The sequence below is a fragment of the Cebus imitator genome, unplaced genomic scaffold (genome assembly GCF_001604975.1).
Source record: "Cebus imitator isolate Cc_AM_T3 unplaced genomic scaffold, Cebus_imitator-1.0 Scaffold541, whole genome shotgun sequence".
In the NCBI taxonomy this organism is placed as follows: Eukaryota; Metazoa; Chordata; class Mammalia; order Primates; family Cebidae; genus Cebus; species Cebus imitator.
The window spans coordinates 1,615,823-1,630,229 of NW_016107856.1; the positions used below are offsets into that span (position 1 = coordinate 1,615,823).

At 38.6% G+C, this 14,407-nt stretch overlaps 1 protein-coding gene across 6 annotated transcripts in view; it reads left to right on the plus strand.

Annotated features, from left to right (window-relative positions):
* Positions 1-12,900, plus strand: part of UAP1 (UDP-N-acetylglucosamine pyrophosphorylase 1) — a 36,297-nt gene extending 23,397 nt beyond the window's left edge. For 2 of the 6 annotated variants that reach the window (XM_017515085.2, XM_017515082.2), the window contains exons 6-11: positions 1,682-1,875; positions 3,173-3,313; positions 4,582-4,770; positions 6,007-6,057; positions 10,893-10,959; positions 12,337-12,900. In XM_017515085.2, coding sequence (XP_017370574.1) covers positions 1,682-1,875; positions 3,173-3,313; positions 4,582-4,770; positions 6,007-6,057; positions 10,893-10,959; positions 12,337-12,429 — 735 coding nt within the window. In that variant the 3' untranslated portion in view covers positions 12,430-12,900. The remainder of the gene's footprint in view (positions 1-1,681; positions 1,876-3,172; positions 3,314-4,581; positions 4,771-6,006; positions 6,058-10,892; positions 10,960-12,336) is intronic. The other 4 variants (XM_037733673.1, XM_017515086.2, XM_037733674.1 and 1 more) reach the window with 4 other exon arrangements.
* The last annotated feature ends 1,507 nt before the right edge of the window (positions 12,901-14,407 follow it).

Here is a 14,407-nt window from a genome sequence, read left to right on the forward strand (position 1 = left end):
AAAAAAAAAAAAAAAAAAAAAAAGCGGGGGTGGAATAGGTAGAATACATGAAGTAAGAGTTAGTGGGTGGTGATGGGTTGTTATATAAGAATTGTAAGTAGGCCCATGATTGGTATAAATCATTTTACTACATAATGTTCCCCTTCAGTTTAATCTAATTCCTTGATAGAAAGTTTCTTTTCATTAAGAACTGCGTTCCTTTCAGGATGGCAAACAGTGAACCACACAGCAGGCTTACTTATCCAGCGGTCCTGCCTCACTAGCTAGACTCAGTGCCTATATCTCTAATTGCTGTGTAAATGAAGTTCTCAATAGTGCCTTTAGTTTTCCGGATGAGACTGCTACTGACTCTATTTGTTTTAAGAAATTTATTGAAGAAAAGTTTTAACTTTATTAATATAATTTCATGTTTACTTAGGATAGACTTGTCAAATTGGGGCAGAGTTTAAAAAATATTTTGAAGCACGCTGAATTGATAATTGGACAGGGCAAACAAAACAATACCTTCAAATAGGTATGTATTTTTGAGACAGTCTTACTCTGTTGCCCAGGCTCGAGTGGAGTGCAGTGGTGCAATCACATTTCACTGTAGCCTCAACCTCCCCAGACTCAGGTGCTCCTCTTGCCTCAGCCTCCCTAGTAGCTGAGACAGCAGTGTGCTACCATGCCTGGCTAATTTTTATATTTTTTAAATAGACACCAGGGTTTCACCTTGTTTTCTAGGTTGACAAGTAGTTTTTGTTGTTTGATTCTTCGGTTGGATATTTATTTCATCTGAACTTTGATTTTATATTTATATTAGTGCATTGCATACAGTTCTTTTGTAATTTTCTTCTAAACACTTAAGTCAGTGGTGTGTGGGATTAGGGTGGTAGCACACCAAAATCATCTGTGAGGTTTTAAAAAATTACATATTCTTACATTTTCCCTCTGATTTTAGTATACACTTTTTTTCTCAGCTCCCCTATCAGCCCAGAGCCATTGATACATTATCACATCACTGGTTTTCAAAATTATTTTTATAAAGCATAGAATCACTTATTTCAAATAAAATTTAGTATGCAAAATAGATAAATATGGGTGGGTTTTATGATTAACATTGGAGTGGGAGGCTAATGACCTACCTGCTCTAAACCCCTTTACCTTCTACTCAGGTCCCTGAAAAACAAGGAAAGTGCCATATTGACCAATGAAAAGTAAAGAAATGTTATTTTCAAATGAAATATTGGACAATAGAAAATGAGAGACAAAATGCTTAACTTAGTTGGTCTTTTGTCTTGTGAATCCCAGAGAAATTTCATTTTATTTATTCTCAAAGTAATTGAATGTGGTTAAGGATAAATTAAGTAAAAAATAGAAGATAAATGGGGGTTATAGACTCCTGATTTAATTATTCCCAGTTGAATGTGATCTACTCTGCGCTAAATATATGTATATGATGGAATTTCTAGCCCATGGTTTAGTTAGGTGATACGTAGGAAGGAAATTTACCTCATTTCCAGTTGGAAAGTGTCTGTCAAGGTATATAAAGATGGATAGTTGACTGTCTAAAGTTAAAGATTCTTCTTGGCTTAATACCTTTTAGCGTAAGCAAAGTTGTAAATGTGGCCTTTGACAATGGCAGATCTCCAAAGATGCAATTAAATTTCTTCCTCCACTGTTGTCTTTCTTTGGTGGGCAGGTGGTAGAGAAAACGAACCCTACAGAACCAGTTGGAGTGGTTTGCCGAGTGGATGGAGTTTACCAGGTGGTCGAATATAGTGAGATTTCCCTGGCAACAGCTCAAAAACGAAGCTCAGATGGACGACTGCTGTTTAATGCGGGGAACATTGCCAACCATTTCTTCACTGTACCATTTCTGAGAGATGTTGTCAAGTATGGGCAAGATGGGGGTCTTTTAAAATTACAATCATTGTTAATCAGAAACTAAGACACTTCAGCGGCAGGCAGACACCCCAAGTCCATCTTTCCTGAGGATCACTTATCAAATGGACATTTATCTCGTGTTGTTTTTAGGAAGATGTATCATAAAGTGGGAACTATCAGAGCCCATTCCCTAGTGCATTAACAGTAGTCCAAAGCATTTCTCCCTTTCCTTCTCACCCTCCCACCCCTAACTATGTGCTACGTTCTGTTGAAGCAAAGAATAAAAAAATGAAACTTTCCTTACTACAACTGTGAGCTTTTTAAAAATACAGATGTTCACCCTACAACAACTGAATTAGAATTTCAGAAGATGAGTTTGGGGCATCTGTATTTTTAAAAAGCTGCCTGCACAGTTCTAATTCAGCTGATTCCCAGGCTGGCGTTTAGAGACTAGTGTGCTAAAGAATAAAGAAAGAGAACTTGACACCTGCATGAAAATCAGCAGGTAGGGCTGCAAAGGATAAAGTAAGAGCTGTTTTATCCCACTATAGTTTTAAATGAAGGACATTCTCACTATTGGTTTCACTTAGGTTTTAGACATTCAAGATGACTGTCTACTTTTTTTTTTTTTTTTTTTTGGAGACAGAGTTTTCCTCTTGTTGCCCAGGCTGGAGTGCAATGGTGCGATTTTGGCTCACTGAAACCTCCACCTCCCGAGTTCAAGCGATTCTTCTGTCTCAGCCTCCCGAGTAGCCGGGATTACCTTGCCCGGCTAATATTTTTGTGTTTTTAGTAGAGACAGGGTTTCACCATTTTGGCCAGGCTGATCTTGAACTCCCGACCTCAGATGATCCAGCTGCCTCGGCCTCCCAAAGTGCTGGGATTACAGGCATGAGCCACCGTGCCCGGCAACTGTCTACTTTTTAAAAAGTTAGTAAGCATTACTTTCAATATCAACTCCAGTTCCAAAATGTTTCCCATTCTACTATGTCATTTGTAGCTGTGTTATTGATTCATCCGTAGTAACTTAACACATTTTTTAATGCACACATAATCAGTTTTAAGGCATTTGTAATGCATACATACACAGTTTTAGTGGAGATCATTATTTGATTTTTTAAAAATATAAAGAGATGATTGAGGGAAAGCCATTCATTTACTATTTAAATATAAATTGAAACTTAAATGCTCTTCACTATGAAAATCTTAGTATTGGTTGCTGATGTATTTGCTCCTGAGTGTTATAAGATTTTCTGGCATTTTAAATCTGGAATGTGATTATATCTTTTTTCCTCTTACTTCCTAGTGTTTATGAACCTCAGTTGCAGCACCACGTGGCTCAAAAGAAGATTCCTTATGTGGATACCCGAGGACAGTTAATTAAGCCAGACAAACCCAATGGAATAAAGATGGAAAAATTTGTCTTTGACATCTTCCAGTTTGCAAAGTATGCTTTGAATAGTACCAGTAAGGTTAAATAAATGTCTTAAAATGCTGCTTTTCACTCTCTTAGGCATGAAACAGTTTTCAGGAAACATTTGATAGCACATATCTCACATGGCATTTTGATTGTGATGTAGTCTAGATTCATTAAGGTTCTCTAGAATAAAACCAGGGTGTGATCTGAGTTGCCTATTAATACAACTTTTTTTTGGCTAGTTTCAACTAGTTTCTGGCTCTCCTATGAAGTTTTTTTTTTTTTTTCCCGTATATATATATATAAAAAATGAGTTGGGGTCTTGCTATGTTGAGCAGGCACTTGTGATCTTCCTCAAGTGATCTTCCCATTTCGGCCTCCCAAAGTGCTGGGATTATAGGCATGAGCCACCATGCCCTGCCTTGCTCTCCTGTGAAGTTGTTACAGTCATTTATTTTGGATGAGAAACTAAAAAGGTTAAGATAAAGAATTGACCTGTTTTGTATTTAGGATATCTTCTTTCTGCCCTGTGAATAAATGTTTCAGTAAACATATTTTTAGATTATATAAAGATCACATTTGATATTGAGATGCTCGTTTCAGAATTTGACTAGTGCAAAAATGAGGAAGACAAATTAGCTGCATAAAATTAATGCGCAGTGGCTCAGGCCTGTAATCCCAGCACTTTGGGAGGCTGAGGCGCGTGGATGACTTGAGGCCAGGAGTTTGAGATCAGCCTGGCCAACGTGGTGAAACCTCATTTCAACTAACAGTACAAAATTAGCCAGGCATGGTGGTGCATGCCTGAAGACCAAACTACTCAGGAGGCTGAGGTGGGAGAATCACTTGAACCCAGGAGGCGGAGGTTGGAGTGAGTGAAGATTGCACCACTGCACTCCAGCCTGGGTGACAGTGTGAGACTTCGTCTCAAAAAAAAAAAAATCATAAGTGAATAAATAAAATGAAATTTATCTTTCCGTTTCTAAATCATCTTTTTTGCCTATTTTTTTCTTCCAGAACAGATACTAATGTGATCTTTGTACATTAGGATTTCTAATCTTTCTGATTTAAGATGAAGTGTTCTATAGTTGAGGGGGGCAAGGATTTCTGATTTTGCATTGAAAAAGAAAATTTCAACTTTCTTTAGTCCAAGGATGAGCAATATTTTATTCATCATTTATTTGAAATTGGAATAGGAAAGCCTATTATTGAAGACCAAAGGCTTAGCTATGTTCAGGGGTTTAGAAGCTATTTATACAGTTTCATAATAAAGAAGTCTTTGTATGGTTTCACTCTAGGAAGTTTGTGGTATATGAAGTATTACGGGAAGATGAGTTTTCCCCACTAAAGAATGCTGACAGTCAGAATGGAAAAGACAATCCTACTACTGCAAGGCATGCTTTGATGTCCCTTCATCATTGCTGGGTCCTCAATGCAGGGGGCCACTTCATAGATGAAAATGGCTCTCGCCTTCCAGCAATTCCCCGGTAAGTCAATACCTTTTCTCTTTTGTGTAAATGCTTTATTGGACTTTCTCTCTCTCTCTCTCTCTCTGTCTGTATTCCTAGATCTTTTTTAAAAAGCAAAGTGTTGATGTGCGGACAGTTCCTGATGTGAAATAACAATAGCTTTGCCTATTATAAAAACAATGATAGTTTTACTTCCTTGTAAAGAGGAATCTTTTTTTTTTTTTGAGACAGAGTTTTGTTCTTGTTGCCCAGGCTGGAGTGCAGTGGTGTGATCTCTACTCACTGCAACCTCCACCTCCCAGGTTCAAGACATTCTCTTGCTTCAGCCTTCTGAGTGGCTGGGATTACAGGCACGCATCACCATACCCAGCTAATTTTTGTATTTTTAGTAGAGATGGGGTTTCACCATATTGGCCAGGCTGGTCTCTAACTTCCTATCTTGTGATCTACCCGCCTTGGCCTCCCAAAGTGTTAGGATTACAGGCGTGAGCCACCCCGTCGTATAGTTAAAGCCAATCAGTATCACACTATACCACAGGGCAGGTCCCTCAGCCACAGAGGATTGGTTTTTGATGCCCATATATCTGTGGCCTCACTACTGTTTTTTGTTTTTTTTTTTTTTTTTTTTTGAGATGGAGTCCGCTCTGTCACCATGCCAGATTGCAGTGGTACGATCTCCACTCACTACAACCTCTGCCTCCCGGGTTCAAGCAATTTTCCTGACCAGCCTGGCCAACATGGTGAAACCCCATCTCTACCAAATATACAAAATTAGCTGGGCCTGGTGATGCATGCCTGTAGTTCCAGCTACTTGGGAGGCTGAGGCAGGAGAATCGTTTGAACCCGGGAGGCAGAGGTTGCAGTGAGCCCAGATTGTACCACTTCATTCTAGCCTGGGTGACCGAGTGAGACTCGGTCTCAAGAAAAAATAATAAAATATTAGAATACTGAACATTGGAAGTTACTGGTACATAACTGGTTTTATAAGAAGCAGCTGTGGTAGCCTTCGTCTCCCAGTCCAGAGCCACTTTTGGGCTCTGTATTGTCAACAAGCTTGCTCTTGGCATGTCACATTGTCCTCATGTTTCATCTTTGGCCATTGAGGTTTTTTCCCCCCCACTTTTGGTTTCTTGGGACAAATTTATGATTTACCATAAACACATGCCATTCAATCAAGTATATTTTGCAACTCCATTTCATTGTTATTGTTTGATTTGCTTCCATTCCCATTAATGCTTATTTATTCCCACATAGCAGTGCTACAAATGGGAAGTCAGAGACCATCACAGCTGATGTCAATCACAAGTAAATATACCAGCCTGCCTATAGTGCATGGTGATGGGGCTGTGCTTCCCTCCATACTAACTGGCATCGTAGTTTAGTGCTCTGCCTTTTGGGGGTCTGGAGGGAGGATGGTTGAAGCTTTGATGTGGGTGCACTGCTTACTTGGTGGCAGGTATCTCTCTGGATGACACTAACTCAGAATCTTGTTGCATGCTGGAAGTGGGGAGCATGCTTCACTAAAGAATCTCACCACAGATGTTGGAGGTGGAACTGACAAATTTACAGGTGATAGATAAGATCCAGAGCAGGTTACAGGCCAGGGAGAACACATTTTGCACCTTTAGCATAATCTTAGACAGGATTAAAAATACCATTCTGAAGATGTGTCTTGTGGAATTGTGTATATCCTCTCAGTATAAAGGCTGATTGTTCCTGTCATATTTGATGACCCTTCATATGGAGAAAACTGTTCTCTTGATTTATTCTCACACTAATAGCTCTTTTTTGGTCACTGCATTAATTTTAGTCAATTGCTTCTAAAGAATCTTTTTGTTTTAATGGCAGATCATTTTTAGTTAGAAGTAACACATATCCTCTCCCATCTGGGTACTGACAGAGTTTGGAAAAGCCATTATCTTTATAGCTTAAGAGACAGCTGGATCTTATTGTTACACTTTGAAAGTTAAAGTTTTTAAGTTGGGTGCGGTGGCCTGTAATCCCAGCACTTTGAGAGGCCAAGGTGGGCAGATTACCTGAGGTCAGGAGTTCAAGACCAGCCTGGCAAACATGGTGAAACCTCATCTCTACTAAAAATACAAAACTTAGCCGGTGTGGTGGTGTATGCCTATAATCCCAGCTACTCAGGAGGCTGAGGCTGAGAATCACTTGAACCTGGAAGGCCAAGGTTGCAGTGAGCTGAGATTTCACCACTGCACCTCAGCCTGGGTGACAGAGCAAGACTCCATATAAAGAAAAAAAAGTTAAGGTTTTTAAGATAATTTGGAAAATATATATAGGTCAAAGATGGAAGTTATCTCAGAAATAGAGTAGCACTGATATCAAGGTCACTCACGTGCTTTTACCTGTGTGTGCCATTCCTCTGCCCAGACAAATTCCTGTGAGTGTCAGTGTTTCTGGGATGTGACTCTGTAAACAAGGAAATGGACTCAAAGATCAGATCAGCCTATTATAGGTGCTGGAGATCAGTGGTCCCCAACCTATTTTGGCACCAGGGACTGGTGGAAGACAATTTGTGGAAGATAATTTTTCCATGGACTTAGGAGTGGCTTCAGGATGATTCAAGCACGTTACATTGATAGTATACTTTATTTCCATTATTATTACATTGTAATGAAATAATTATACAACTCACTATGATGTAGAATCTGAGAGCCCTGAGCTTGTTTTTCTGCAGCTAGATGGTACCATTTTTGGGGGTGATGGGAGACAGTGACAGATCATTAGGCATTAGATTATCATAAGGAGCATGCAGCCTAGATCTCTTACGTGGGCAGTTCACAATAGTGTTCACACTTTTACGGGAATCTAATGCGGCCACTGATCTGACAGGAGGTGGCGCTCACGCGGTAATGTGAGCGGTGGGAGCAGCTGTAAATACAGATGAAGCTTTACTCACTTGCCCACTGCTCATCTGCTGTGTGGCCCAGGTCCTAACAGGCCACAGAGTAGTACTGGTCCATGGCCCAGGAGTTGGAGACTGCTGCCATAGATGACTATTGTCCCTCATGCCTTGGGAACTGGGATGTAGAGCCCTTTGTCACTTCCTGTCTCATCCACCATTTTTAATATATGGAAGCAAGCTGCTTTTATAATTTAAGAAATGAAACTTTGACTAAATTTCTTTGTCATTGAACCATAGCTTTTAACCTAACAGTGAAATAGTTTCTTAATTATGTAACTGAAGACAGCATCTAGCTATTTTAGTTAAGATACAAAAAACTTTAAACATTATTTAGTTCTTACTCTTTTATTTAATACCCTCCCCACCAATGTACTTCGTTTTAGGCGTTTGTAGAATAATTAAAGTGAAATCAAAGTTTGGCTTTCAATGATACAATGCACTGAAAAATAGTCCCTGCATAATCCTTAGCAGCAAAGGATGACCTCAGACAGTTGAAGAAGATCATGTAATAGTGAGAGATGAAAAGGGAAGTATATTGTGTAAAAGAGGGAAGACACAGCTGGGAGATACTCTGAAAGAATGGAAACAATGATGCTGAGTTTTGGCTCAATGTTATTTTTATTTCTTACCTTAATGCTTACTGAATAGTGTTAGCTACCAAAAGGATGCATGGCTAAAGAATTGGGGGGGCAGTAGGTTTATTGGGCTAATTTGCCTATATCCTGAGATTTTACATCCGGTGATGGTAGCTTCTGGTTTCCCTCCTTCAGGGCATCCAATTTTGTTTACTAAAGTTGACTCCTTAGTTTCTTGCGGTATCTTTGTGGTAATAGAATGGAAGTTACATATTCAGGCCAGCTATATATATGTGTTCCTTGGGTTCACAGCCACCTTCTGTTCCTGCTACACTGAATCCTTCAGGGGTTTAGGTGGGACTGGGCTATATACTTCTTATTAATGGGGTGGGTCGTCACTTTTTTCTTTTATTTTTTCCTTGGCATGCCTACTCAAAATTCATTTGGTTCTGTATGACTTTGAGTTGCCCCAGAAGGTCTGGACCAGACCACTTGAGCTTTTGTGGTAGAATCTGGCACGTATGTAGAGAGGTGTGTGCCCTGCCCATGCATCCTCTTTTTACTTCATTAGTTTGTCATCTTTCTATTTTCATAGTTTTATTTGTTTAAACAACAAGTATTGGTAGGCCTGCTCATAGGTTTATAGGTGCTATTAGTATCCTAGGTGCTGAAGTATCTTATACAAGAGAAATAAGTCACTTCTTACAGCCTATTGGGACGTTCAAGATGCATGTATATAAAAGAAAAGTAACATTTTCAGGCAATATGCGATTATGTGCTAAATGTGTGCTATAGCAATAATTACTCTAGAAGGCAGTGACATAGTAGATGTCTAATACATTTATTTATTTATTTTTATTATTTTTGAGATGATGTCTCGCTCTGTCGCCCAGGCTGGAGTACAGTGGCACAATCTCAGTTTATCGCAACCTCTGCCTCCTAGGCTCAAGCAATTCTCATGCCTCAGCTGGGATTACAGGTGCTTGCCTCCACGCCCAGCTAATTTTTTGTATTGTTAGTAGAGATGGGATTTCACCGTGTTGGCCAGGCTGGTCTCGAACTCCTGATCTCAAGTGATCTGCCTATCTGGGCCTCCCAAAGTGCTGAGATTACAGGCATGAGCCACCACTTCTGGCCACATTTTTTTTTATTTTATTTATTTATTTATTTATTTTTGAGACAGAGTCTCACTCTGTCGCCCAGGCTGGAGTGCAATGGTGTGATCTTGGCTCACTGCAACCTCTGCCTCCTGGGCTCTAAGGGATTCTCCTGTGTCAGCCTCCCAAAGTGCTGGAATTACAGGCGTGAGCCACTGTGCCCAGCCACATTTATTTTTTATATGAATAAATGGATGGAGACAATCACTGTGAAATCTAGTGGCCAAGAGAAGATTGGAGCTTGAGTTAAATCTTGGAGGATAGGTATGGTTTTTACGGTCAAAAGGACCATAGTTGAGAATGACTTGGAATAATCCAAAGAGTGTGACTGGTCTGATTCGAGTCAAGAGTCTCAGGATAAGTAAGTTGAAGTAGGATAGAGAGTGCTTTGAATGCTAGAGAACCCTTGAACTGTAGCTAAACTCAGAAGCCCTCTGATTTTGATTCCACCAAAGGTTGAGACCATGTACTTGGAGAAAGCAAAGAAGAGCTGTGGTTTGACAAGAAACTAATTTTTTGTGTGTCCTGTGTCTTATTGGTAAGATTCTTGAAGTGGCAGATAACACAGAAGTCTAATGATTGCAAATGCATTGACTATTGTCTTTTGTGTTAGATAACTTAGAAATTAGAATTGCCATAAATGTCAGGTTGTGACCTAGATGAAGCAAATAGTGACTTTGGCCTTGGCTTTGCTTGTGTGCATTCTGTCTTGGCTCTTTAAAAACGGACTTTTGGTAACAGAGAAGTACTTTGAAACATATTGAATAAATCAGCTCAACTAATCTAGGATGTTTGGGTTGTACAGAAAAACATGTACTGGGAAATAATTTAACTGTCCAATAGCACTTTCTGCAGTGAAGGAAATGTTGTGTATCTTTGTTGTCCAGTTTTGTAGTCATTGGCCATTCGTGGCTTCTGAACACTTGAAATGTGATTATTATGTCTGTGAAACTGAATTTTAAATTTTAAATTAATTTTAAAAATTTTAATTAATTTAAGTTTAAGTAGCCCCGTGTACCTACTGGATTCTGTATTGGATAGTATAGCTTTAGAATGTTTGTCAGCATTAATAGTACCAAGGTAGTGGTGAGGATTAAAATGCAATATGAAGGCTTCAGAGCACTTTGCAATGGGCTTGGCATGTATTATATACCTAGTAAGTAGTCGCCTTGTTATCAAATTGAAACTTGGAAATGGTAAAAAATGAGATGTATGTAAGGGGACATTGTGTAAAAACTAGTGAAGTGCTGTAAAGAGCTACCTGTAATTATTGGCACTTGCCCCAAATAGTGTCTTTCTGACCATGAATCTCATATTAACTTAATCCTCAGGGAATTTAATGATCATCAGGGTAGTATCTATTCCGTTTGTTTAGAAAAATTCTGTTATCTGAAAGCTTCTCAGAGGAAAGTTATGGTTTGTACTTTCGCTCTGGCAAGTAACATGGGAAGCCTAACCTTTAACACATGTTTTTTTTCTTAGCTTGAAGGATGCCAATGATGTACCAATCCAGTGTGAAATCTCTCCTCTTATCTCCTACGCTGGAGAAGTAAGTATGCTTTACTTTTTCCTCTCTTCTTTTACAAAGCTTGCTATATTTCAAAATAACAAAAAAGTGGATTTTAAATCTTCTTACCACAAAGAAGGGTATTTGAGGCGATAGATATGTTAATTGGCCTCATTTGATTATTCCACAGTATATACATGCATCAGATCATCACATTGCACCTCAAAAATATATACAATTATTGTTAGTTAAAAACGAAATAAGGCTGGGCACAGTGGGAAGGCCGAGACAAGAGGATTGCTGGAGCTCAGGAGCTGGAGACACCAGCTTGGGCAACATAGTGAGACCTTGTCTTTATAAAAAAAAAATATTACCAAAAAAAAAAAAAAAAATTGAAATAAAACTTTTTATAAAAGCAGGAGTCTGGCATTGTTTTATATTTAAGTAGGGGTGACCTTAGAGAAGGTGCAGTGTTTTCTGATGGTCTTGTGCTGAGGAGCTTTGCTGGTAACAAATTGAGAAGCTGCATTTGTTCTCAATTCTTCCCTTTGAGAATTCCTGTTACGGCTTTGCATCTATCCCACATAGTGTTAGTTGCCATTAACAGTCCATTTTACCTACTCATTGAAATGCAATAGACTTTTGTAAAATATATAATCAGGCTTGTTTTTAGATAAATCATCTGGCTTTTTAAAATGCAATGTAACTTTTCTTTCAAGGAGTCTACTTTGTTTATATACCTAGTACTGTCACTTTTAAGATTTGTGGATTTAGAGGTCCCTACTCTTTTAATTATGTAATATTTTTTCTGGAGATCTTTGTATTGCTTTGTTGTAGCATTACAGACAGCTTTCTTGCTTAGAAAGCTTATTGGCTGCTTGCAGTGGCTTATGCCTGTAATACCAGCACTTTGGGAGGCCAAGGCGGGTTGATTATTTGAGGTCAAGATTTTGAGATCAGCCTGGCCAATATAAGGAAACCCTGTCTTTATTTAAAAATGCAAAAAATTAGCCAGGTGTGGCGGCAGGCACCTGTAGTCTCACCTACTCAGGAGGCTGAGGCACGAGAATTGCTTGAACCTGGGAGGTGGAGGTTGCAGTCAGCAGAGGGGTGAGACTCCTCTGTCTCAAAAAAAAAAGTTAACTCTATTGAGTGATGATTATAGGAAAAATGATTATCCTATTAACTGTAAAAATGATAATTAGAATAATTTTCTTTTTGTATTTTTGTTTTATGCTTTTACAGATCCGTCATTAAGTCTAGTCTAAAATGTATATTAAATAGATTTTTGACTTTTAAATTCTGCATCTCAACCTCTGTTGTAATTTGTGCTTTAAATCATCATTATAGCCTCTAAGTCCAGCATTGCATGACAAGTGCAAATTTTCTAATCGTGTTTCATTTCAATCCTCTTTTTAGGGATTAGAAAGTTATGTGGCAGATAAAGAATTCCATGCACCTCTAATCATCGATGAGAATGGAGTTCATGAGCTGGTGAAAAATGGTATTTGAACAAGATACCAAGTTTTACCACAATAGGAATAGCTTTTATTTTTGATAGACTGACTGTGAACTTACAAGACCCCCTGGATGATTCCAGTTTAAATATCCACAGGGTTTTATTTTGCTTGTTGAACTCTTACAGCTATTGCAAACTTCCCAAGATCCAGATGACTGAACTTCAGATAGCATTTTTATGATTCCTAACTCATTGAAGGTCTTATTTATATAATCTTTCTCCAAGCCAAGGAAACCATTGGCCATCCAGGAAATTTCCTACAGCTGAACTGTAGTCAGAACATTCAACATCACTTTACCTGGAGCCGGAAGCATTTGTTTTTGAAGTTGTACATAGTAATAATATGTCATTGTACATGTTGAAAGGTTTCTATGGTACTAAAAGTTTGTTTTATTTTATCAAATATTAAGCTTTTTTAAGAAAATAATTGAACAGTGAAATAAATGTATCTTCTTGTCTCTGGAGTGTCATTTGTACCTTGAAGAAATTATTTTATTGAGAAAATATGAAAGTTGGGAGAAATTTTAAGATAGTGCATAAAAACAAATTGATGCTTCACTGAGGTTGCAGAGTCACATAGAACTTCTTTGAGTGAGTATCTAACTTTGGGCTTTATCTTATCACTTTATAATAGTAGCTTTCATCCAGAGATTATTTTGTCCCCCTCCCAAAGGGACATTTGCAATGGCTGGAGATATTTTTGGTTGTGACAAGTGGGGAGGTGAAATGGTACTACAGGCATCTAATAGGGACTAGGGATGTCACTAAACATCCTCCAATGCACAGGACAATCTCCTACAACAAAGAATTATCTGGCCTAAAGTGTCAATGGTGTCAAGGTCGAGAAACCTTGTTTTCAAGTTTTTATTTACTCTGTTTTGCCCAAATATTTAGTGGCACATAGGAATTCAAAAGAATATAGTTTCTGAATTTTCTCTGGCAGGCTCTTCCAGTTTGTTGTTGTTTTTTAGAGGATTAAAAGAAAAAGAAAAAGGTGGTTCTTTAAATATGGGCCATAGATCATTGGTCATTAGTAAGGGTTCTCTGTGTTTAAAATGCTGTTTGCATGAAAAGACTGAGCTTTATAAATGCATCTTAAATAACATTTAAGTATTGACCAAAAGTATTAAAATGAACATCTGGATAAATGAAAGATTGTAAAAGTTATACCTAGAAAAGAGATGAGTAAATTTTATTTTCCACTAACAAGTTGTCACAAGATAGGATGTCATAGGGTGGGTCTTTTGTTTAAGGATCACTTTTTTTTTTTTTTTTGAAGAGTCTGTAATGTTGATATCCATCGCTCTATCTAAATTTTTTTTGTACTAAGGCCTAAATACTTCATTTAGCATATTTTCTGTTTTATTTCAATAACAGCTCAATGTTGCTATTGTTATCTATTTGTTTTCAAAAAGATTTGTGAAGTTTGACTCCTCATTGAAATGATCTCCAAATGGGTTGTGAGAACGGAGTTGTAGAATTTTTAGCTCTCAAATGCCAAAAACTGGTGCTAATGATGTGATTTGTTTCTTTTTTTCTTGAGCCTTGCTATTCCTTCTTCCCCTATTTTAAGAACATACTAATGATGCTAGGAAAAGGGAAGAATGGAAGCCTGGGACTGTTGTAGTGGTTTTATTGGAGAGGAGCGATGGCTGGGGAACATTGGGTGTTCAGAACAAAGTCTGAGCCAGGCGCGGTGGCTCACGTCTGTAATCCCAGCACTTTGGGAGCCTGAGGTGGTCGGATCATGAGGTCAGGAGTTCAAGACCAGACTGGCTAATATGGTGAAACCCCATCACCACTAAGATTACAAAAACTATCTGGGCATGGTGGCATGCGCTTATAGTCCCAGCTACTCGGGAGGCTGAAGCAGGAGAATCGCTTGAACCCAAGGTGGAAGTTGCAGTGAGCCGAGATTGCACCACTGCCCTCCAGCCTGGGCAACAGAGGGAGACTCCATCTCAAAAAAAA